This window comes from Epinephelus fuscoguttatus, linkage group LG10 (assembly GCF_011397635.1).
Source record: "Epinephelus fuscoguttatus linkage group LG10, E.fuscoguttatus.final_Chr_v1".
NCBI classification, from domain to species: Eukaryota; Metazoa; Chordata; class Actinopteri; order Perciformes; family Serranidae; genus Epinephelus; species Epinephelus fuscoguttatus.
The window spans coordinates 31627570-31652156 of record NC_064761.1 but is presented as its reverse complement, the minus strand read 5'-3'; the positions used below and the strand labels follow the sequence as shown (position 1 = coordinate 31652156).

General features: G+C 41.2%; 3 protein-coding genes across 3 annotated transcripts in view; 1 reads left to right on the top strand and 2 right to left on the bottom strand.

Moving 5' to 3' along the window:
* The window catches only part of dot1l (DOT1-like histone H3K79 methyltransferase), a 32288-nt gene extending 25970 nt beyond the window's left edge, over window positions 1-6318 (bottom strand). Inside the window, exons 1-2 of the mRNA XM_049587228.1 lie at window positions 5918-6318; window positions 100-143 (exon numbers count right to left, since the gene is read on the bottom strand). Coding sequence (XP_049443185.1) covers window positions 100-143; window positions 5918-5998 — 125 coding nt within the window. The 5' untranslated portion in view covers window positions 5999-6318. The remainder of the gene's footprint in view (window positions 1-99; window positions 144-5917) is intronic.
* zgc:92140 (uncharacterized protein LOC447854 homolog) overlaps window positions 1-24587 on the top strand; it is a 670238-nt gene that overhangs the window by 172727 nt on the left and 472924 nt on the right. The gene's annotated exons all lie outside the window — the stretch shown is intronic.
* Window positions 15341-24587, bottom strand: part of ell (elongation factor RNA polymerase II) — a 48905-nt gene continuing 39658 nt past the window's right edge. Inside the window, exons 8-12 of the mRNA XM_049587231.1 lie at window positions 20175-20802; window positions 19715-19781; window positions 18428-18599; window positions 18273-18317; window positions 15341-18183 (exon numbers count right to left, since the gene is read on the bottom strand). Coding sequence (XP_049443188.1) covers window positions 18079-18183; window positions 18273-18317; window positions 18428-18599; window positions 19715-19781; window positions 20175-20802 — 1017 coding nt within the window. The 3' untranslated portion in view covers window positions 15341-18078. The remainder of the gene's footprint in view (window positions 18184-18272; window positions 18318-18427; window positions 18600-19714; window positions 19782-20174; window positions 20803-24587) is intronic.

Below are 24587 nucleotides of genomic sequence, written 5' to 3'. Positions count from 1 at the left end.
TACAATCGTCACTAGATCATACAACCGAAACAGTCACTTGCGTTCTGTGTGAATGTGGGAGTGTGCACGTGGGAGTTGAGTCAGAGAGAAGTCATTTACCGAATGGTCTCGATGATTTCATGAGCAGCATCATGGTGTTTATCCTGAAAACACAGAGGGGGAACAGAATGTTAAACACCTCTCAGTATGACCCATTAAAGCCACCAGCACCACAAAGTACAGCTTCCAAAATGATCATAACGTTTAAGCCATCACCTCTAAAACTGTCAACAACAACTGAATATTATAGCCTTCATGACAGCAGGATTTATTGCAGGACTGTTTTATTACAGTGTGTTTGTTTAAGCTCAGTGTACCTAACAAACTGGCAGTGCAGAAAACCCAAAACAGTCCCTTGAAATATATAAAACTCTATAAACCAGGTAGCACAACACATAAAAGAAAGTTTACACAATCATTTTCTTTCAGTTTCTGGTATATGTCATTAAAGTTCACCATTTACTTCAACTTCAAGCTCAACTTTGTTTTATCATTACGAACAGAAATGTTACAAATAAGACGAAATAAATATGATAACGCAGAAAATATCTGAATAACAATTTCCTGTCTGGCAATTTCTATTCTTTCTATACGTACCATGCAATCTATGGTGAGCAGAGGTGAATGTAAACACACAGACACACTTAAATAACTGAATTACAGCTTCATGTTAACACAATGCAATGACCAGAGTGTTTATGTCTAATTCATCCTCTTGTAGCAGCACTATCTCACAGACACAACAATGAGCACAAACTGAATGCTGTTTAGACTACTCGGGAACTCAGTGTTCACAACACATACTATCCACCTTATTCCTAGCCCCCATGATACCTTGCATGAATTATGGGTGCAACTTCCGGCATTGAACCGAAACTGGCGATTTCCAATGGTAACAGTTTGTTAACAGTATTCTCTTCTTGTTTCAAAGAGCATCTGGGAAATAAAACGTGGAACACACCACCTGTTACAGCTCAAACGGGATTATGTGATCATACCTCTGCCATCTCTGACAACCATCTCTAAGCATTGTTGTTTTTTTTCCCTTTCAACTGAGCACGCTAACAATCAGCTTGCCTTGCTCTGTTAAAATATTATTAACTTTAACAAGGCCCAAGCTAGCTTAAGGTAAACATCTGCTCCTTCTACAGATGATTTATGATGACTTATTAGGAGATACTAACACATTCGGCAAACATTTAACATAATTCAGTATTAAAAGTATTATATAAAGTGAATAAATGTGATGTTGACTAACTACAGACAGTCTATGGGACTAACTAGCTTACTGCTACTTCTGCTATGCCATTGGAAGTTGCGCCCATAATCATTTCTACAGTAGTGCTCTCAGGAATAAGGTGGATACACTCTGAGTAAAGCAGATTCCTGTCATTACCAGTCTATTATATAAGCCTGTACATTCACAAAGGTGGCAGTTTATGCATCATAACAGTGGTCTGTAGACACATCATTCAGATGTACCTGACTTTATGTATAGAAAGTAGTGGGGTGGGGAAAAATCAATTCAGCATAGTATCATGATATTTTAGTGTGGCAGTATAGTATCGTCACACAGTGCCAAGTATTGATTTTTTTTAATCATATAAACTAGTAATATGACATATACAAATTAATCTTTAGGTAGACTACTAGAATAATATGCTTTTTCAGTCCATTAGATACATTTTGCAAACTTCATCTTATTACATAAAAGTTTTCCTTTGGGGACATAATTTACAGTTGAAAAAAGGTAATAAAGCACAATATATTGCAATATATTTTATCGCAATACTCAGCATATTGCAACATATTTAAAATCCAAATGATATTGTATCATGACTTAAGTATCGTGGATCCTCTGGTGATTCCCACGCCTGATAAAAGGACTGCACACTAATGCTTTCATGGAAGGACGTAAATCAAACCATGATTCCATCAAGAATAGTCAACGGGATTAAAAAGTGGCTTCATGGGACACATCTTAATTTAGGATTAGTTACTTCACAACTATGAAGTCAGTTCACAAATACACAATAAGTCCTAATGTGGTAGAATCTGCAGAATAGAATAAGACAAAACAAAAGCTTCAAAGTTAAAAGGACTTTGACAAAATGCAGTATAAGCTCCTCTCTTTGTGGAAATAATACAAGCGTAGGAACAGTGTAATAATCTCTACTGCATTTTCCTTGTAAATTGTAAATCTCCGAGAGAGACTACAGCTCAATTATTCAGATGGTCTGATCAATAAATCCTCGTCTGTCTCGCAGCGCTTGTTTGCCCAAAAAATTCATTTGTCTCTGTTGACAGACAGCATTAATCTGATGTTAAACCTGGCCTCATGTCGTTTTAATTAAGGTTTAATTTCATTTGGAGTAACTCTAACCTTCCTGCAGGAAATTGGTTCAGTAAATTTAAGAATTGGCTCAATCAGACTACTCCAAACCATGTCTTTGATTTAAATAAATCTGGTTCAAATAGGCACTTTAATCTAGAGGAAAGCTTAATAAAATAACGTAAGATGAGTTAAATTGATCCCATGCAGGGATTCTATAGTTAGTAATCTTAGCTGGAGTGTGCTGAGCAGCTCTGTGGGAGTAATAGGACTCAAGTTACACCCAGAGCGCAGCCAGCCTGAGCCTGTTGCCTGAGCTGACCCACTGACCCACTTTCTGTCTCCTGCTCCAGCACACTGCCAAGAAGAGCCTCTGGTGGAGGGAAAGAAAAGACGGGAAAGTAAAGAGGAGGGGAAATCAGAGGCTAAAAGGAAAGAAAGTGAAAGCGAGAGGAGCTAGAAACCGTGGCGAGTGAGGGGGCCAGAGAGAGGAGGGGAAGCCTGGTATTTGTCAGCTGTTTGAGGCCTGGCACAGCAGCCACAGCTAACAGCTCACAACCTGGAGCTCCCGGCTTCCCGCTCAATACTGCCCGCCACTACTACGCAAACTTCCGCCAAAGCTCAAACATGCATGCGCACACACTCAAATATGCATGGTTACACAGGAAATCTCCTTCTATTTCTGTCAGCACGGCGTTCCGCTTTCAGCTATGTTATCAAGCTAACTGCTAGCTGTGTTGCCAGAGAGCTGCATGACCTACAAATCTTCTTCAACATATATGAGCACGACAGATTTAACACACTGTGTTCCACTTGACAGGGGAGGTGTACAAGGTGTGAGAGTGTATGAAAGAGACTGTGTGAGCAAGCAAATGAGATGCCGAAAGGGGGGAGGTCACCTGCTCACACAAAGACGGCACACAGCAACACCAGCACAGGGCTGCTGCTAAAAATAAACACCCGTCTGAAAGCGAGAGTCAGACAAAAAGAACAGGAGACCCTCCTCTCTCCCCACTGTGGGTATAGTGACGCATGCACGACTCCTCCTTTTTACACCACCTCTTTAGTCAATCTCTCCTAACATCAGCGGTGTGTGAAGGGGGTTTTACACTACACACCACTCCACTACGTATATCTCAGCAGCCTACGTGACCAAATGACTAAGGCAGACGCGCCACTTATTCCCTTGTACTACTTTTACTTACCACAAAATACAACTAATACTCTCTGTGGCACAGAATTAGTAACTGTGGCTAGCGGTGTTATTTATATTTTCTATCTTTAAGTGAAGATTTGTGGGAAAAAATGTGCATAGTATTTGATAATTACAAACACACTGCTATCTAGTGTAGCTGTCTCGACATGCAACTGACAGTAACTAATTGCACCCTTGTAAAAATGAGGTGAAGCTCAATGGTGAGAACCAAACTAACCAGACATTCAGCAGTACTTAAGCAGCAGTGTGCCTTTTAAATGCTATGTAGGCTTGGTTAGTGCCAACACCCAGAACCAGATGGACAAAGAGCTGCACCACACCAGAGGTGCTCTTCATATGGAAGCATTTACAGATGCACAGATGTGGGGATTTAGGGAGAGATGGGGAGACGGACAGAGAGAAACGCAGAGCAAAAGAAAGAAAGAATTTTTACGGGCTTCATTCTAGAGGCTGCATTAGAGTAAATGCACGCCTTATATTGCAACAGCCTTTACAACAGCCATGTTGTGTGTATCACAACACAGACAGCACTGTGTTCATGCTCTGTGGGTGAGATAAGCAATCTTAATGCTCTGTGGGAGTGAAGAATGAATCTACATGGGGTGGGATCTGTTGCTACCAGCACACAGTTTAAACTGGACTGGGGAAAAAAACACTTGAGCACGAACACTGGCATGTGTTTTTGAATTCTATTAATATAGCATTGCTGAAAAGGAGCAGTCTCTTCAATCATCCTCCCTGTAGAGTTGACCATATGGACATGAGAGGAAGGGAGAAGGGAGAGGAAGTCTTTCCTCTTTGAAAACAGGAGGAAGGCACTGCATGAATAGGCTGCATATGACAGAGCTCCACATGCAGCACTATCAGCTGTTTCTAATTCATTGCAAAAGCTAGTCCTAGTATAAATAGTTGTCATGCAGGTCACCAGTATGTGCAAGAGTATAAATTCCTGACATGCTTGCTCTTGTGTTTATCCTTACAGACCATAACATAAGGAAATGGGTGAGGCAATAAACTCGGGTGGGAGAAACTGTAACTGTTATCAGATTGTAGCCAAGCGTAAAAGGGAGAGTCAACTTTGTCAGCCAAAGCAGAGGGGAGCGGCTGATTACATCAGCAAGTTACTCTGACTCAGTGACTTGAAACTCATTCAGTTCATATTGTGATGAATAACAAAACACACTAAACGCTGGAACTGAAACAACCCGACTGCCAGACGAGGTACAGTGTGGGTGGAGAGGACATGCACAGAAAGACCCCACTCAGACATTCGGAGAATTTCAGCGTTTTTCAGTCAACGCTGTTTGTTTCACCGCAATTACTATAAATGAGAGACACAATTTAAAGTTAACTATACACCCCTGGAAAGACCACAAAACTTTCAACCGCTTCCCTTTCCGTTTATCTTCAGTGAATCAACTGCAATCAGCCTGTGACGTGTTGACAGCATGCTACATGGAAATACCACTGAAAGAGAAGAAGTCTCTTTCTAGGCAAGCATGGCTATTATTGCTTTGAGATGTGACACATCGGGGATCAAATTGATGTATCGAGCCCGAGCTGCCAAACTCAACCAGCTGGTCTCAATAATAGGAATGTCATGAGATAAAAACACACACACAGATGCAGACACTCACACACACACACACACACACACACACACACACAGACAAGGCACTCGAGGAATGCAACACAGCCACCGGCATACCAACAATATCGATAGGCACGACCTCACAGAGTTCTCTCTCTCTCTCTCACACACACATCTATAAATATACACACAGACATCACACATATTGCACATAATCTCTATATTGTGATTGTTTGCTGGCATCAAACCGTGTATTTCAGCAGAGAGGACAGCTATAACCTATTAATCTAGCAGTTATAACCACTTACATGTGTTTCAATAAGAATACAACATTTTATAAGAGAGACACTTTGGGCAAAAACTAAGTTTGTGTGACACTGAGTGAAGGGAGGTCTGTTTCAGTCGCTCCAATTTCAAAACACCTTGTTATACTGCCTGTCAATGTGAGCCTTAATTGTACTTGTAGCTACCTAATAACGTTAACGTTACTCTTACTAAACTATACCGTAGTCTATATGTCTGTACTTTCTAGGAACAAGCTATGGCAGCACAATGCACGTACACCATGTCTGTCACCATCCCGACCAGTATGACCCGATTTCCCCCCCCCCCCCCCCTCGGACGAGCGTGCCATGGCTCCTTGAGCTAGCCAGTGTTAGCACAGAGCTAGCTAACAAAGGCAAAAAACAGAGACAAAATCTAAACATGTAACGGGTGAGATTAGAGGTGTAACACTTACGTATACTGGTAACGGCCACGGGTAGCCAGCAGGTTCTGCTCCAACCGGCGATTTGAGCTTTAGCTCCAGCTTTTCTCCCATTATCCACTTCACGGCGGCTTGGCTGTGATAGATAGCTAGCTAGTAACTGCTCTCTGTTAGCCAGCTGGTCGGTTAGCGAGCGAGCTACAACGTGAACATTTTGTGAGAAAAAAACGTAGAAACGCGTGAATTAAAAAAGACGTCGACGCTCGCCGCGCTGTCACTAAACACACGATACGGTCGAGTGTGTGAATGTATCTGACTCGGTTTTGAATTTTGAATAAAATGCCTGTTTATGTCCACTGGCAATAACACATCGTCCGTATCGCCGCCATCTTGCCCGGCATGAATAAATATGGCAGGGGGCCACTGGTAGCGGAGGGGACACAGACGTCACCGAGGGGACCGTGATCTCAGCGCGTGGGCCAGCAACACGGAGCACGAGCGAGCACCCGTCCCACGGCTCGTGACTGTGAGAGCATAGTTACCATCACGACTTTTTCCAGCTTAATACAGACATTATTATTTAGAGCTGATGACTATTACATCCTAATTTAAACCATGATGAAGTGACTTATTTTCACAATGAAAACAAGTACTACCAGCCTTTAATAAAAATAAGTTTATATAAATAGCTTGACACTTTATACAATTAATTAAATATTATTAAGCTTGTTCAACATGAGACAAACTGCACCAGGTGTTGATTTCCACTCAAATACACACATTTTCAGTCACATAATAAGGGCATAGCATACACATATTGTGACAGACAATTTAATCACATATATATATTACACTTATCTTACTGTTATACAATATTCATGGGGAAAATCATCACTTTCTGCATTGTAGCCTGCTGCAGTAACGCACAAATGACAAACACACATTAACAAAACATCTGCACATCTGTAAACTTGTTAAAAACTTTCTAAACATCTATAAAAATGATTTAATAGTCATTACATGTTCAATAATCCCCCCTCTCTCTGACTGCATACCCTTGGTCATGTTGCAGATAGCAGTGTGTCAGTAGCGCAACACCTGTGTCTTAGATCTGGCACGTCTGTGTGAAATGCACACGCTTATTAATGTTGATTACACGTGTATGTGATAGGTGAAAGTGTCAGCTATGAGAGAGGTACCGTATGTGGGCTGCACAGTGGCTCCCGGCAACTGCACAGATGCTCAGTTTACTGTGGTGTTCCAGTTTCAGATATAAATTGATATAAAAATAATCAATAAAATTCTTTAAAATGAATTTGAACTTGAAGTTTGTTTTGTTGTCTTTGTCTATCATTGTCTCACAATTTCCCAGTGGGGATCAATAAAGTATTTCTGACTCTGATTCTGATTCTGATTAAGTTATAGCCTAAATACTGATCTCAGATTGAAGCACTTGTAGCTGAAATGAATTGCCTGAAGAGCTGTATCACAATTTTATTTTATCTTTATTCAACTGTCTTGATAATGCTCAGTGAGTGAATGTATTGTACTGATACACAAGGCTCTGATAAACCTACAAACTTTGTCACAGACAGCAAACAATAACTCCATGTTTTACTGCCACATAAACCTGTTGCCTTGCTAGCTGTTTTTAAGATACGGTATTTTCAGCCTGATTTATGGAGCATAAACTTCTTTACTTTTATGTGGAGTATTTTGTCTTTTTAAACTCTGTTAGGATCGAGGCAATGAGACAAAACTGTACGGTAGCATTCCTTTGTGAATAATCTAATGAGACAGTTGTCCTCATTTAGGACTTTGATCCGTCCAGGTCCATTGATCCAGATGCAGGTCTAACAGCAGGATGCATTTGTTATCTCTCACTCTGTGTGCATGTGTGTGTGCACGCATGTGTGGTGTGTAAATATTTATGTGTCTATCAAAGGTCAGCTACTGTCTATACAAGGTTAACTAATTTCTAGAGGTGCTGACTCAGCAGCATTCACACCATTCTTAACTTAGCTCTTTTTGATTCTTATTCTTAAACAACTTTTTTCAACTTCTTATACTTTATAAAGTATATATAATAAAATATGAAGCTTTTTCAGCTTTGTAATGTAAAAACTTTTCAAATCCTCCTAAACCCACTCTATTTTGAAGTTCCACTACTTTCATCCACAGACTTCATTTAATCCTTTAACGAGTGACAAGACTTTGAAGTGTAAAACTCCAAATCAGCTTCTTGAAATCTTTTACAGATTTTGAATTATCACAGTTTATGCATTTTGTTCTTTTCTTTAATCAATCAGTCACCTTCTTCAGATGAACATACTCATCATTAATGCATTTCAGCATTCAGCTGTTCCGATGCAGTGCCATTCACTCCCTTTCTTTTTATGCAACACATTTCAGCTCTCACTCATAATGCATTTTATAGCTGATACTTTTTTTTAACAATGCAGTTCATCTGTCCATAAATACTAGACAGAATTATTCTTTCAGCATTTTAATGTAATTCATTTCCAGCTTTGGCATTGTTTCAGTTAACTTTCCAGCTTTTCCAGCAGTGTATTTCAGAGCTCAGCTTCTTCGGGTGATACAGTTCAGCTTCTAGCTCGGCCAGTTTGCATGCACCAACTCTAGCATCACTGAGTTAATCCAATGAGTCTTTTGTAGCCTGACAAACTCATTTACTTTAGTGAAACCAACTTCATTTGCTTTGACCTTGAAAAACTTAATTAAGTCGAACCAACTTAATATTCATCCAAACTATTTAATTTGATACATTCTAACTTATTTATTTTAATTCCATCCAACTCAAAAAATGTCAAAAGTGTTTTTGAATTTGACCAACATCTTAAAATAAGTTGTCAACTGACTAAAATACGTTAATGAAGCAATTTTTTAATATCAAAACTCTTCTTTATTTTAGTGTTATCCACTTACCCCATGAATCATTTTTTAGTGTACAGCCATCTGTCCATGGTCGTGCAAAGTACTGTTGCAAATGACCAAAACCTGAAACATCAAATCAAATTGTCAGTAATGTTCTTTGATTTCCATTTTGGTTATATTCACACTTAAATGTCTTCCGTTCATCTACTCTGTGCAGACTAAAGGTGTGCACTGTGGTGACTTGCTACGTGCTGTTTTTATGTTATTTGTTGTTGTTGTGGGAGGATGTGTGCCCTTTGTGCAATCTTTTACCTGTGACAGTAAACTTGAACTCGAACAAATACACATGCTTTAAAGATAAAAAACAAAAAAGCATCTAAAAGACTTACGACAAGACGTATCTAATCTGCTCTGGTTTTTAATAATGTACTGAGGGTGGCTGTAGTGAAATGTAAAATGTTTTTTTAGGGTGACGTGATTGCATTGTTATTGACACAACAATCATTTAAATGTTAGGATGAATGGATACTACAGAATAATGTGTTCACAGCTCAGTTAGAGTAAAAAAAAAGATGTCCTCAGCTCATTCACAGACAATTGGCTGATTAGAGCCATATACACCACCTTTAAAAAGTTTGGAACCACCTGTTATATCAATGTTTCTCTTCTTTCATTTAATAATGGCTACATTAACATAGATACAAACAGTACGATTCAGACACCAAATGTATAATTAACATTTAAACTATGAAGTTTTGGCCCCAAAAGAAGAACAGTCAATGTCCCTAGAGTGTTGCATAACGGGTGAGAAGATCTTGGATTCTGAATTTATGTTCCAGTCCAGAAATGTGTAAGTGACCCTCGATCATTATTGAAATACAACGGTGCAAATGAGGCTCTAGATATTTTGGGAAGTCATTTTTCTGAGTGCTCTGCAGTTCACTCAGTGGTTGGATTGAACAGGTCTAAACTGTGATTTGTCAGTCCATAGTGTGTTCAGCTGACCGAACCTTTTATTTCAAATGTGAAGTTTGAAGAATAGCTTTGCTAAAGCAACATATCTGTTGATTCTGGCTTGTTTTAGGCTTTATTTTGCACTTCACACTGAAACAGAGACCTGGAATAGTAATGTACAGTATATAAAATCCATACTTGATACGACCAGCACAATCACCACCTGACTTGCTACAAATGAGTCCATTAACTAAGTGTTTAATCAAGTATGCTCAAGTATCATAGATGCAATAAACTTGAAGAAAATTACACCTTTAAAATGTATTTTCTTATCTCTATCTGGACCTTTCTGTGATTCTGACTGGACATTTATAATCAGACGAGGACGTGGTATCTGCAGTTAGATCAGCTGTGCAGAGGGAAACAATCCTCTTCCTGTTAAAAGTGACTCTGAAGGTCACGACATTCATATGAGAAGCTGAATCACTCACTGTCATTGAAGAATCACCAACTGTCCCTCACAGAGGACAAGACACAGCAGGCTGCAAGTGACACAGACACTGCAGAGGGAACAAGAGGTAAACAAGATGATCAACTCTAACTTCAGAGTTAACAATAATAATCATTATGTCAACTTGTCATAAACACAAAAGAGATGCATTTCTTGTTAATGTCATGTTGTTATGACAAAGACATCTTCTGATAATGTCATCCTGGTTAATGTCAAGTTGTCATTATAAGGACATCCCAAACAAATTTAATGTCAACTTGTCATGATGACAAAGACAACTTCTGGTAATGTCACTTTGATTAAGTTGTCATAATCAAGACAACCCAAACAATGTCAACATGTCATTACAATAACCAAATGACACTTAATGACAGCAGTTAGAAACATTTATGACATGTATATAATGTTTATGACTGGTTCATGACCGTGTTATGTCATAGCTATGACAGTGTCATGTCACCCTTATGTAGATACCTTCAAGTAAAGTGTTACCAGATTAATTATAATATTCCTTCCCGGCACCTAAAAAGACAAAATAAGCTAAAGTGTCAGAATCTCTCGGTGAACTGACGGCAGCTCTTTGACTGTAAAACAGCAGAGCTGGTTATTGCTCTGCGCTCTCACCTCCACACAGGTTTGTGGACACAAGAGTGCATGACTGCTGTTGTGTGTTCAACTCTTTGCACCACGAGTACAAAATAATAAAACTCAAAGAATGTTACAGAGAGCAGAAAAAAACAACAACTGAGTTCACACTAGTAACAAAATCACATTCACTCTTCATTTTACTGATTGTGTTTCCTTTCTAGGGACTGTTCTTTATTAATCAGAGGAGGGGGTAGCTGGGGTGTGACTTCTTTTCTTTCTTTTTTTTACCCTCCCCAAAGCTCTAAATATTTTTGCATGAGCCTCCCTGAGTGACTGGTGGAAAATGCATGACTCTCCTTCCACCATGAATTAGGTTTTCATGTTTTATATATATAAATTTGGGGCTTTTTTTGTCTTAATTCGATAGGACAGATGTAGCATGAAGGGGGGAGAGAGTGGGGATGACATGCAGCATAAGGCCGTGGGTTGGAATTGAACCCTCGGCTGCTGTGGCAAGGACACAGCCTTTGTACACGGGCGCCCGGTAGCTCAGTTATTCAGTTTTTTACTCTGACCCACTGATGTTTAAAAGTTAAAAGTTGAAAATGAAACTCTGGTGGCTTTTCACTCTTGTCCTGCATGCTGGTTAGTTCATGCAAACAGTTTAATTTTGGCCATGTTTAAAATAAGATGTAAAATAAAGTGATTTGGATGAAACAGCATCATTTTGAGCTCCGATTTAGTTATGTGTTTTTTGCACGTTGTGTTCAAGGGGTGTTGTAAAAGTGAAAATCCAACAGTAATTTCCGTTATTACAGTTTGTGGCTATGATAAATTGTGCCATTCTGGTATTTTTTTTTTAAAGAAAATATGCATTGAAAGGCATGTTTTGTTTTGTTTTTCAAATCTGCGATAAAATAAATACAAAATCCAACTATTTAAATTTGTATGCTATTTGTATGTTGTAAGCTGTTTAAATGTGTAATTTGTGGTAGATTTTATTTTGTTGAACTATTAATACTGTATACAGAATCTGAATCTCACTCTAAATTACTGTAATAATATTGTGACATCATTTGAGGGCCACATCGCCAACGCCTACTCCCCAGTGCTTAAAAAATGATTTGACATGCCTCCCCATATTTGCACCACACCTCCCCGCTTATAAGTAACAAACAGTCCCTTAATTGTGACTATATAAAGACTGTTTTTGCACACAATTATGTTTGGTTTTTATGTGCACGTCACAGGTTGCCAAGCTGCCCGCAAATCATGTGCTAGGACTTGTTTCTTTCTCAGCACATGAGCCTACATGTATAACGCCAGTATTAGCTTGATCTGTGTTTGGATGTGGACGTGCAGGTTTTATAGAAAAATGGACCATTTTACTTGAAGCTATTATGAAATGCCCTCATGTCTAATACACATACCAATTACCTCAAATAATTGACTGACCTTTATTTCAACTGCGGCCTACATTTTCCCATTAAAGCGCCAACTGCCTGTGTTCACAGAGAATCTAAATAAAGTAGAAGGCGCTCTGCATTTCAGTGCAGAAAACCCAGACAAATTAAATCCTGTCTGTCGAGTAAAACCCTGGAAACACAGAGGGGGGAGCAGAACGATGTGTGTAAACATGTATACTCTGCTGTATGTTGGGGAGAGGGAGAGATGGCAGCCTGCCACAGTGAACTCTCTGACCGGGCCCCCCTCCAGCTCCCTGAGCAGCGCTGAGGCCAACTTTGGGATGAGAGCCAGTAGCAGCATAGCGAGGCTCAGGCACAGCTCAGCCCGGCCAAGTGGAACACAGTCGCTATGTAGATTTCTGGGATCTTTCACAGTGTGTCAGATTACAGCGAGCTCTGTCCTCTCTGTTGCCTTGCTGGAGCATCTTCTGCTCATGCTGCCATGCCAGGGCCTTTTATTGGAATCCACATTTCAGTGCAAGGCACAGGCTTGGCATGCATTCATTCATGGGTTATAAGAGGGTGATCATTAGACACAGGCAGCACATACATAGTAATATAGACTGCACAAACACCCTGAACACTAAGGGAATAGATTAACTAACCTCCATCATTCCCTTGCAGTGAAACTGCCTCGTGAATGTGTCATTGTCGGAGTGTAACTGTTTAACTCTCATGAGAAACAATGAAAACTGGGGAGAGCAGAGTGATCCAAATGTTTCTGTTGAATTTGTTGCTGTTTTTTTGAACAAAAACAAGGTGTGCCAGCTGCTGTGGAGGCTGTGGACAGCAACAGTGTGAAAGTGCTGCCATCTGCAGGACACCCTCCTCACTACAGGTCTCAGTAATTGTAAACAAATGTTGGTTCATTAAATAGGAATGAAAAAGGGAATCTCTGTCAAGTACACCAGCTTCTCATTAATAATAGTTTTATGGAATGGAGTCTCCAGACTTGGGGGGCTTAAACTAGACCCTCTACGTACTTTCCTAGAAAATCTTTTGTCAAAGCCAGAAAGTCAATATACAATCCTATAAAAATGTTTAAAGAAACAGTGAGAGAGGAGTCAAGCTGCCACAGGAGCAAAGAGGAGCTGCAGAAAGCAATTAGGGAAAACGCATTTAATTTTGGGGCCTGCAAGGCTGGAAATAGGACATGCCGTAAAGCGTCGAGGGACGGTGCGTCCAGGAGCACCAACGCACGTCTAGCTGCAGCCAGTGTGGGGTTGTACATTGAAAGCAAGTGTTTTTTTTTGACACAGGGCGTTCACTGTCAGTGTGTTTTCTCCTGAATGTAATGGAACTAGATGGCGCTCAGCTGGTGGTGCTCAAATGCTCAAAAATTATGACCTGGTTACACAAGATAATCCACAGACCTTGTTGTGAGTAGTTTCATGTAGGAACTATTTTCTTTCTACCGAACTACACCCACCAACTGAATCACTGTGCAGAGAAGGAAGTGTGCATCTACTCACGGTTGAGAGGCTTGTGCTCATGAAAGAACGAGGTGTAAACATTTAAGGAACAATTCTCCCACAACATGACCATTTGCATAACAATTAGTCACGCTGTGCTACCTTGAATTCTAAAACTTTGACGCTAAAACCTTACTATTTAAAACTAAACTGACAATGACAATTACCTATGCTCTCCACAAAGCCAGATTCGTTTAGTTATTTCAGAGTCCAGTCAGACAATTTCATCACACTCAAAAGGCCTATAGCCCTATCTCTCCTGGCCTTCTGTAGGACACAGTTACAGCAGAAAGTAACATAAAAGTGTGTTACAGTGTGTGATACGGAAGCCACAATGCACCAATAAAGTAAATGTATATATAGGTATGAACATAGAAAAACTAATACAAAAGAGAAACTGAACTCCGTATGTGATGCAGAATGTTGGGGTGTGTCTTCATGAAAATTCAACAGGACATAAACTCATCTTAAACAAAGGACGAACAGGTTTTGATACAGTTTTGCTGTTGTTTAAGTGGTCCCCAATCAATGATGCCGTTTTTCTTGGAGGCATGTGCGATAAAACAGTTTTCTTCATGAATTCAAGGTAACAACACGACTAACTGCTTTACAAATGGTCATTTTGTGGGTGAAGCGCTATTTTTAATGGTCTCTTTCTTGACTAAGCTCTAACGTTAGCTAGCTCAGTGGTGCTAGGTGAGCTAGCAGTAGCTGCACGCTTCCTTCTGCACAGGGGAACTGCCCATTGGTCCGACGTCCCATTGTTCCGACCATATTAAACCCATTGTTCGGAAGTCCCGTTGTTCCGAAATCATCATGATGCCCTGTGGTTAAGGTCTGGTTAGGTTTAGGCACAAAAACCACTTGGTTAGGGTTAGGAAAAGATCATGGTGTGGGTTAAAATGAAAAGGAAAGTGACAAACACATAAGCTGTGAGCCTGCTTCGCCTCAAGCCTTTCCCAGCTGACCCAGAGCCGGTCATGGCGCACCATCAAGGTAGAAATACGCCCGCCGGGAGCCGTTCAGCACCACGGACTGTCGGACTAATGGGCTGTCGGACCAATGACATGGACCCCTGCGCAGTTATAGTTCGGTACAAAGAAAATAGTTCCTGAATGAAACTGCTCACAACAAGATCTGTGGATTATCTTGAGTAACCAGGTCATGATTTCTAGAAAGAGACACTAATGGTGAGTTTTTCAAATGTACTTTTTTGGTACTTTGAGCACCACAAACTCAGTGCCATCTAATTCCATTATATTGGAGACAAGGCAGACTTCTCTACGGTCGATATCTCCACGGTCGATATCCTCAACACTATGCAGCTCACATCAAACAATCTAGACTGATAAACAGCACTAGAGGTAAGAGGAAAAAATATGAATTTAGTACCTCCGGGGTTAGCTGTCCCTTTCACATAAACCAAATACCAACTGTATACACTGAATTCATTCATGCATTCATGTTTAACACAATAATCATCCTCCTTAACAATGTAAAATCTCAGACTTTTAAGCAACAACTAAAGCTAGAATTCATCCTCGTGACAATAATGGACAGCAACAACTGGTTCAGAATTTCACAAATAAGGATTTTAAAGATTTTTATTGAAACAAAGATCAATTTCAGTCCCAGTCCCTTATGGTTTTCAAAAAGCGTGCTTTGGGTTTTAGCGCCAACATTTCATGACTCTTCTCCAAAGCCCTCTTTGCTTATACAGCAGCATGTATATACTCAGAGAAAAGAAAAAAAAAAACCTATACAACAGGTCATTTTGGCACAATCATCTCATACAACAGTACTCCTGTGCTGGCATATTGTTACTCTCAAACAGTTTGCTCTCTGTCGAAGCAAAACGTGTTTACCGATGAACTCATTAACAATGGATTCTGACCGTAATAGAGGTGTAATACAGTAATCATGGATGTTTCTGGAAAACAAGATACAGTAAGAGAGGTGAAAAGTGTCTTTCTAGTTAAAGGTTGCAGTACTGGGCGATGCCGACTCCGGTGATGAGACATTCACCTTTAGAAACTTCACGTTCGTCGCCCAGACATCAAGTCCCAGATCCAGCCTCAGCCTTGACCCAGCAGCATCGTTGTGATGAGTCTTGAAGCATTGGCTGTAATGTAGTGTTTGCATTAGAAGAGTGATATAATCTGAAACCTGGCGTTATACTGAAACACTTGAGCCCAGTCATGCAAATCCAATCTGGAGCAAAGGAGCCTCCTCTGACTTCTCACACACACACACACACACACACACACACACACACACACACAAAAAAAAACAAAAAACAAAAAACAAAAACAAAAAAAACCCAACACTGAGCAAGTTTCCACTGGGCGATAAATTATGACAAAAGAAATGAGAACAGGAAGTAGAGAATAGTGTGACATGTTCCTTTGCCAACATTTGGTAGAGCGTTTTTGTTTCATCCCACTCAGGTAAGCACTTTGGTATACATGCTGGTCAGAGCCACGTCGAATTGATTACATACTAAATTCGGTTGGACTAGGCCTTTGCTTGGCTTTCGATATCCTTGGGCAGTTTTTTTTTTCAAGTAAAGACTGTTCATTGTAACACATTCATAAAGCATGCACTCTGATGGACAAAGAGAAAAGTGTCATTTGGACAAAACCCTCAGGTAACAGCAAGATCAGGAGAAAAAGTGCTGATTTTTCATATTCACATAAAAAGGTCGATATAAGAAATGCATTCGTCGACTAGACTCGACCCGCTCGTTCATCAGGTTGAGTTCCGATATACAGCAGTTCTAATTTGTCGTCGGATAGGTGGATCCGTCTTCTCAGAGAGGAGAGCTGATCCAGGATTTCAGGTCAACCTCCGTAAATATCTGACATCACATTTGAAAAGGCAAAAACTGGTCGCAGGGGAAGCGCCTCTCTCCTCCGAGAGGCCTCCGCCTGGAAGATGATCGAGGATGGCTTCGTCTTAACAGTCGTCTCGATGGACTATCGTGTGGGTCGATGAGCAGACGAAACAGAACATTTGATCTTTTTAAAAGACACTGTAAACACATTTTAACAGAACCAAAAGGTGATGATGATGGTTACTAAGGAGATTTCAGATCTGTGGAAGAAAACTTAATTTTTTTTGTTAACATTTTCGAGATATTAAGAAAAAAGCCTGCAGATCTGCACCCCGTGCTTCCCGCACCATCTTACAATTAGAGGATCTTCTGAAGCCGAAACTCTTCAGACAACTTTGAATAGTTCTATTGCTACAAAAGCCATCATGACCTCAACTGGAAAGACAACCAATTACGAGCTTAATATAGTTTTTCATTGATACAATATGTGATGAACCATGACTAAAGACCACTGCTGTAACCGATGAACAAGCGCTGCAGCTCGTCACCGCTGAGTGAGGAGAACTGTGTTTGAAGAAAACCTCCAGCTCGAGAGCAACTGGAAATTTTCACACACGTCCCCTCTGTTAAGACATCTGCACATGGTTTTAGAAAATAAAAGCCGACCTGCATCTGACTGTGCATTTAGATGCATCGTTTTGATTTCATCAATAGTGATATCTGCGTCTCTTTAGAAGAGAAAAAATATAATTAACGCCAACAGATTGACAATGAGATGGGCAAGGCAGCTTCTGAATAAAATACTGGCTGACATTCAAGATGTGAGGACAGAAAAGAAGAGACAGCTTTAAAGTACTGATATTGAGGAGTGTAAAACAGACTCATCCCCCCAATTTAAGTGTCAAAAATAAATAAAAACAGAGAAATAAATTCAACATCATAACCATTCGATTCAGTATATGCGAGGGGGAAACTGATGCTTCATTTCTCAAAAACAAATTAGTTGCATTTGGCGTACAATCTGAAGTTTTCATCTCAGTGTTCCCTCCAGTTTCAAAAGCAGGAAAAAGATTATTTGGATTATCTCCCGAGAAAGTGGGAAAGCTTCCGTGATTGACTCTTTCAGACCTCTGTGCACTATAAGCAGGGTGGGCTGTTGAGAAAAATAAAGCCACACAGAACCTTTTTTTTTTTTTTTTTTTGGATGCATTCATTGTAACTACACAGACGGACCCGGCCACACTCGGCCCAACCCCATCTTCCAAAAAAAGAAACAAAAAAATAAAGGAAAGAGAGAGAAAAAGATTGTGTGTCCTGCTTAGTCCTCATTAAAGCCTTCGGCCCAGTGAGGGGAATACTCCTTTCATGGCATCTCATGAGAACAGTTATTTTTTTTAGCACAAGTGGAATCCAGAGTTTTCCTTTATCTGCTTGGTTTCCAGAGATAACAGGGAAACAGTGTCTAAGAACTACTTTTAAAGTTGCTGTTGATCGTACTCGGCAATAAGTCTCTTTATATGTGCCAGTTTGTTGTGTAGATATTCACAGCGGTTCTTCTCTTGGCTATAGTTTGGATTAGTCTGCAAGGCATATGGAAAAGAGTCACAATCTGATCATCCACTTCCATAATTACGTCATCAGTATCTGTTACAGCAGGACTTTAACTTACCTTTTTTATTTTATGATACTCTTCAAGTATCTGATTGTGGATTGTCTGTGGAGAGAACACACAAAAAAGGATTAGTGGTATCAATAAACACTGACTGAACATCTTTTTAGTTAAAAAATAATAACAGATCTGTGTGCGTTGTTTAAGGAGTCTACCTTGTACTTGTCTGTGCCTTGATGGAGCTGTTTGAGCTCATTGTCAAGCACAGTGAACTGCCGGGTGATGCACTCTATCCGAGCATGCAGACCCCGGTACTCACTGTACTCGGCGTTGAAATCGTTTTTATACCTCTGACGCTGCTCCAGAGAGCTGATCACCGTGTACTTCCTGGGAGGGAAATAAGAGAGAATGTTACTGAATGGAGATTTTGGAGAAAGCCACAATATGTACATTAAAGTCACTTCAGCCATTTACGTCAAGTGAAAGTAATAATGGTTATTGGAGGGGGACTTCATGGCCTGGTTTGCACGTGGTATTAACATGCGTCTTGGGTGTTTAGATTGTATGTGGACAGCTCTAATTACAAGTCTGAATGCACCCAATGCGTCCTCAATGCATTCAATCGCTCAGATCACATTTGGAGGTGACTTGGGCTGCATATGGTCCATTTCTTTCAGCAATGTGTGCGCTAATATGTCCTGGGCCAGAGTGCAGGACTGCCTACTAAACTGACATCCTTGCCGGATAAACAAACTTTCTGTTGCTGCTGTTACACAGGTTAGAGACAGTGCTGAAGGAGCTGCTCTCGTCCCAGCAAACAGTCAGTTCAATATCTGCCCAGTTTGCAGTAGCTAAAACAGCAGCAGCCTTTCCCAACAAACTCTTACTGAAACCGAAACAGCCTCACTCTGTCGCATGCGTCAGAAGCCTTTTTTGGTTTCTTTGTCTGACCAAGAATCAGTGAAGAAAATGTGGCGGCAGCACACAGCTATGACAAAACAGAGGAACGGGACGCACAGAATCATTTCATAACTCAGAATATTACTCAGATAATATTCAGGTGGATGATGATGATGACGAGGAGGAGGAGGATGTGGACCACACATGGAATGTGGAGGACAGAGAGGGAGGACAGCTCTGCCCCTTCATGCAGCTGCGGTGCCAAATGAAAGACAGGAAAGGGAGTGGTGACAGCCAGACAGGTAACTCCAGTGGGGAGAGGCAAAGGAAGAAATGTGCCTTTTAATTTTGTTTTTCACAATGAATAGAACAATAAAACACATCAGTGTGCAAGGTTTCTGTGTGTAACGATTTTTTCAGATGACAGACTGGCCTTTAGAGGTGTCCACCTGTGATCGATCACTCAAGATGCATGTCAATACCAGGTGAAAACAGGCGTTATGAGAGGAACCAACACAAACCAATTCAATAAATTTGCCCTGGGGTTTACAAAGCTAAAGACTATAAATTCCCTTCAGACAAAATCGAGACGCTGTACTCACAATAAATAGTCTGCCACCTCAGGTGATGACGAAGGAATACTGGTACTGTTGCACATCCCATTCAGATCTGAAACAAAGTGACACAGTTAGACAATGGCATTTATCCGTGGTGCAACAACAAAAAGATTGTTATTCATAATTTGTTTTTGTTTTTTAAATCATTCATCTCTTAAAAGTGTAATCCTCCGAAGAGGATATGTGCCAGTTGGATTCACAGGCGTGTATTTGAGGTTACTGAAGCCATAAAGATGAACAGCAGGGGTCTCCATTTAATCAGTGAGTCATACTCTAGTCACATGACGCATCACCGACTCACAGTGATGACTAACTGGTGTCCATCCACATAGAAAGTACTACTTTTATTCAGAAATCTCTTTTCTGACGCAAGAGCTGTGAAACTGATTTTTGTAAGTTGAGCATGTTGCACAGAGGAATAATCTGTGATGTGTGCTGCTCTCACCTGTGCTTTTGTGTGGAATACTGTTGCTTTTGAGGTTTCCTGGGCTCATCTCGCAGGCTCGGTTCGGTCCAGGCACACGCTCCCCACGACTCCTCTTCTTCTCCTCCTTTTCCTGCGCCCTTTCTCTCACCTTCTCCTTGTCTTTGTCTTTGCTCTTCTCCTTGTCTTTATGCTTTTTTGACTTCTTCCTGGACTTGCTGTTGGAGGATGGACTCTTGGCCCGAGGGCCATCCGGGGCTGTGTGTCTAGGAGATGATGTGGCGACGCTGGGTGCTGTGAGCATCGTCGAGCCCGTGAACAGCGAAGGAGGTTGGCTGAGCCTCTCGGACACCACTGTTTCCTGAGAGTCACAGTCTCTCCCGTTGTGGCTGGAGTCATTGCTGACGTCCGACAGTGCTTCGAAAGGACGAGGGATGTCCAGCACGGGGAGCGGCTGAGAGCTGGACGTCGTGCCGCTGTCTGACGTAGAAACCGCCACTCCTGGCTGCGCTCCGCCTGCCTCCCCTCTACCATTAGAGGAGGAGCTGAGCTTGCCATTAACTGGGGCTGTTGCAGCCTTGCTGGCAAGGTGTGATATCCTGGGCTTCTTGTTTGCGAGAGGGTCAATGAAGTCAACAGCGGGCCGTTTCTGGCAAGGAGATAGCAGTTTTAGTAGCAGAATCTAAAACAGGGTTCAACATGAATTCAGTTCCCCTCAGAGTGAGTGAGAGGGAAAGTGTATTCCAGGTCAGAGCAAACAAAAATGGTCTGAGCCTGAGGAGGACAAGGGAGCGTACAGAGGAGAGGATGTAGTACAAGCAGATAGAGAGAGCAACACTAAGAATGGGTACAAAGAAGGTGGAGTAGAGGATCTGTATTCTCAGTAGCACTGGTGATGATGACTGTGTCGTCATTTCATAATACCAGGGATTACAATTCAGACAGGCCCTGTTTGACCCAGACACACTGAAGTCTTTGGGAGTGGCAGACCCAAACACTGCGTTGGCTGTCCCAACAGGACTAATAAGGGTTTCTGTAACAATAGCGAAAGCCACCGCAGAGGTCCGCCTGGGCTTCTTAGGCTATTTCCACACTAAGCAATTTTGAAAATATTTTCCTCTTTGTTTTGACTACATAAGTTGTCATTATTATACACTTTTCTTACACCAAAAAACTGCTAAATGACAAGTGGCAACCTCCAGGGCTGAAAAATGAAGCCAATATGGAAGTGCCGAAAAACTAGACATGTTTACAGTCTGGTACAAAAAACGGTTTTGGTCTCTGTATCTAATTTCAACATTCATGACAACTGTGCGGGGGTGAAGTTTCAGATAACTCTTTCATTTTCATTTTATTTAGACGACATAAACCAAATATTTAAGGGCAGGACTGCTTGAGTGACAAACTGTCCGCGAGGTGTCGCTACAGTCTATAGCCCCCTTTTACACCGCCTGTTCAAGGCAGGAATATTGTGCTGCCTCACTGTTCTGTATAAAGGGTACGACTGCAGAATGGGGAGACAGAGTTGTCTTGCCTTTAAGCTGCCAATGGAAGTAGTAACAGCACTGGAGCAGTGCCTGTGTAAATGGGACGGCCAGCAGGATGGGACCATGGGCAGGATGGGTGTGACGTTTTGACATGTTAAATGTGCGACCCACCGCAGGAGATTTAACAAGCGGCTGGTAGCACTTGGCAGTTAACTCAAAATAGAAGAACAGCAGCCAAAAATGTCCATAAATTGGGAAGGTAACTAAGTCCTGGAGCTCCTTACCCTCCAAGGAGAGAATGAGATCAGCTGCTATATAACTGAGATGGTAAATGATTGTTATTCCCATGTTATGGCATTGCTTATTGCTTATAAACCCTTGCTGATGCATATATTGTATGTCACACTAGAGCAGTGGTTCCCAACTGGTCCAAAAGTGGGTCGCGGGTTGATTCTGGATGGACCACAAGTGGCAAATGTGACAAGTTTGTAAAAAACACACTTCATTTTTAAGTACAGTGAATTTCTGGCACAGAGCTTTTATTTTTAAGTGCCATTTCCTGCTGTGGAGTGAGTAACTAACTAACGGACAGCCACTTGACAGAGACAGCAAACTAGCTAGACGACATGGCCAAACACAAGTATGACGCTGAATGAATTGAACTGGGTGGACCTTGAACTAAAGACGAAGGAGAAATTTGGACCCCGTGGCTGGACTCTAGAGGCCGACGCTGTTGTGTTTGATGCTGCAGTCGTTTGGTTCTATGTAAAAATGCAAAGCAGGTATAAAGAAGGGGCTTAATTGTGGCCCTAAAGTGCGATTTCTGTGTAAAAGGGGCTTATGAGTCAGATCCACTCCTTCACTCCTCCACAGCTCTACCCTCTTGTCCAAATGTGATCACTTCTAGTTCCAAAAAAACAGGATGGAGATGGCCAAAATGCCAAACTAAAGGCCACAAAACAACACTACAAACCAATTGGTGACGTCGAGGCAGCTATGTCTGTCTATCTTATACAGTCTATGCTGACAACAGGCTCCAGAGTGGATAAAGCAGCGCTCTAATGTTATAGCATGGACAGGGAAAATACTGGCGATGTATGTTTGCATGGTGTGTAGCAGTATTGTCAGGAGGCCACTGATCTCAAACGATGAATACAGAGATTATTTTACCTTTGTTCCTATATTCCAGAATGAATGGAAAACTTTTTGAAAATAGCTGAAATGAAATGCCAGCGGGAACGGAAGTTATATTTATATTTATCCGTCTTTGTGTGGTCATGGTCTCACCCTGTTTGCATTGCAGCTCTCCCCGGTCCATCCCTCACCTATCTGAAGTTTACACACCGCTTTACCTGCTGAGTTGCTCTCTATTTATACCTATGAATCTAAAAGCGAGCCTGGGGTGCTGTTTGCTTGTGTGTTTGTGTACTGTGTTTACTGAGGGAGGGAGCGGAAAGGCGGGGGCATACAGTAGGTGTTTGAGGTGAGAAGAACCTGAGCGGAAGGAGCTATTAATATAAACAGACTGGCTCCTCCTTCCTCCACCTAATGGAAGTGTAAACAATGGGTAAACTCAGGAGTCTGGGATGACCTACGAAGAGAGCAGCAGGTTGAGTGATACGGAAAAATGGATTATGCAATGAGCAGGGAGAAAAAGAGTTTTACCCCAATGAAATGTAGCATGGGGGCCATTTTATTTAGTAACAAAGCTTTTGCTCTCATGCTAACAATGTATATTAGTTCAGATGTTCTTGGAGAGCTCATAACAACCATGAGTAAGTAATACTGATAAATTGGAAGCAGTTCAGAAAACATGTACGCAGGGGGAAATTCAAGGACAAGACAGAGAGGAAACACAAATCCGTTGAGTGGGAGCCAGAGGATTTACAGAAACCCTCCCTGGAAATACCAGAAACCACCAGCCTGCAGGGACAACCCAGTTATCAGACTGCGGGTAAACTCATGGAAATGTAGAAAAAATATCCAATACACATCCTTGTCCCCAGTTCCCCTCTGATTTCTACTAGATGAGTGAGAAAAGCTGAATGCAAACAAGCTCTGGTTAAAGATTAGCTACGCATATTTACACTCTACTAAATTAATATCAAGCAGCTTGAGAGTCTCAAATGTCGGCATAATAACAGCCTGGAAATTAATAAAGTAATGCAATAAACGCACTGTTGAAAAACAGGTATTCCAACAATATTATTTTATTTTCAATAGAGAGAAAACTATTTGTATGCCGTCATGTTCATGAGAATATCATCCATCACTAGTAGGAGAGAAAGAGGAGTTATTGTACAACTGGGGAGGTGAGAGCAGAGTGGCGGCTTAGGGAAAAGTTATGGGCCTTTTCTACTGTCACTTTTGGCTACACGGATTTGCATTTCCATTATCAGTTAAGACATGCGGTGCCACGCAGATTGGCATCAGAGATGGACCTTCTGAGGAGTAGGCCTGAAAGCTGGGCTGCCCACCCTAAAACGGGTAGTGGGGACATCTCTCTGACTGCAGCTAACCCCTGACAACCCCATGTGTGTTGCAAGATTCAATTCACCTCTGTCTGCAGGAGACCAGAGAGAGAGGCACTTTTAAAAGTCTCTGTATAGCCCCGTTTCCACCAAACACTTTCTATATGGTACCTGGAATGAAAGCCCAACCCTTCAGACATGGGACCAAGACCCTAGCATTTCAGATGGATGGAAGATCAACTCATTACTAAAAGTGTGTGTTATATAAAAACTAAAGCTATGGTTGAAGTTGTCACAGTGAAATTTAAGGTGTGTTGATGGATGGCACCATCCCCAACTTTTTACAGTGTAAATGGAAAAAAAGCGTACTGAACTGAACTGCTCGGTGGAAACGGGGCTTAAGTTCAGCTCTCAGTACTTTTGTAGCTTCTCACTGAATCTCTGTGGTTTAGAGTTCAGTTTCTCTCCTGCATCCT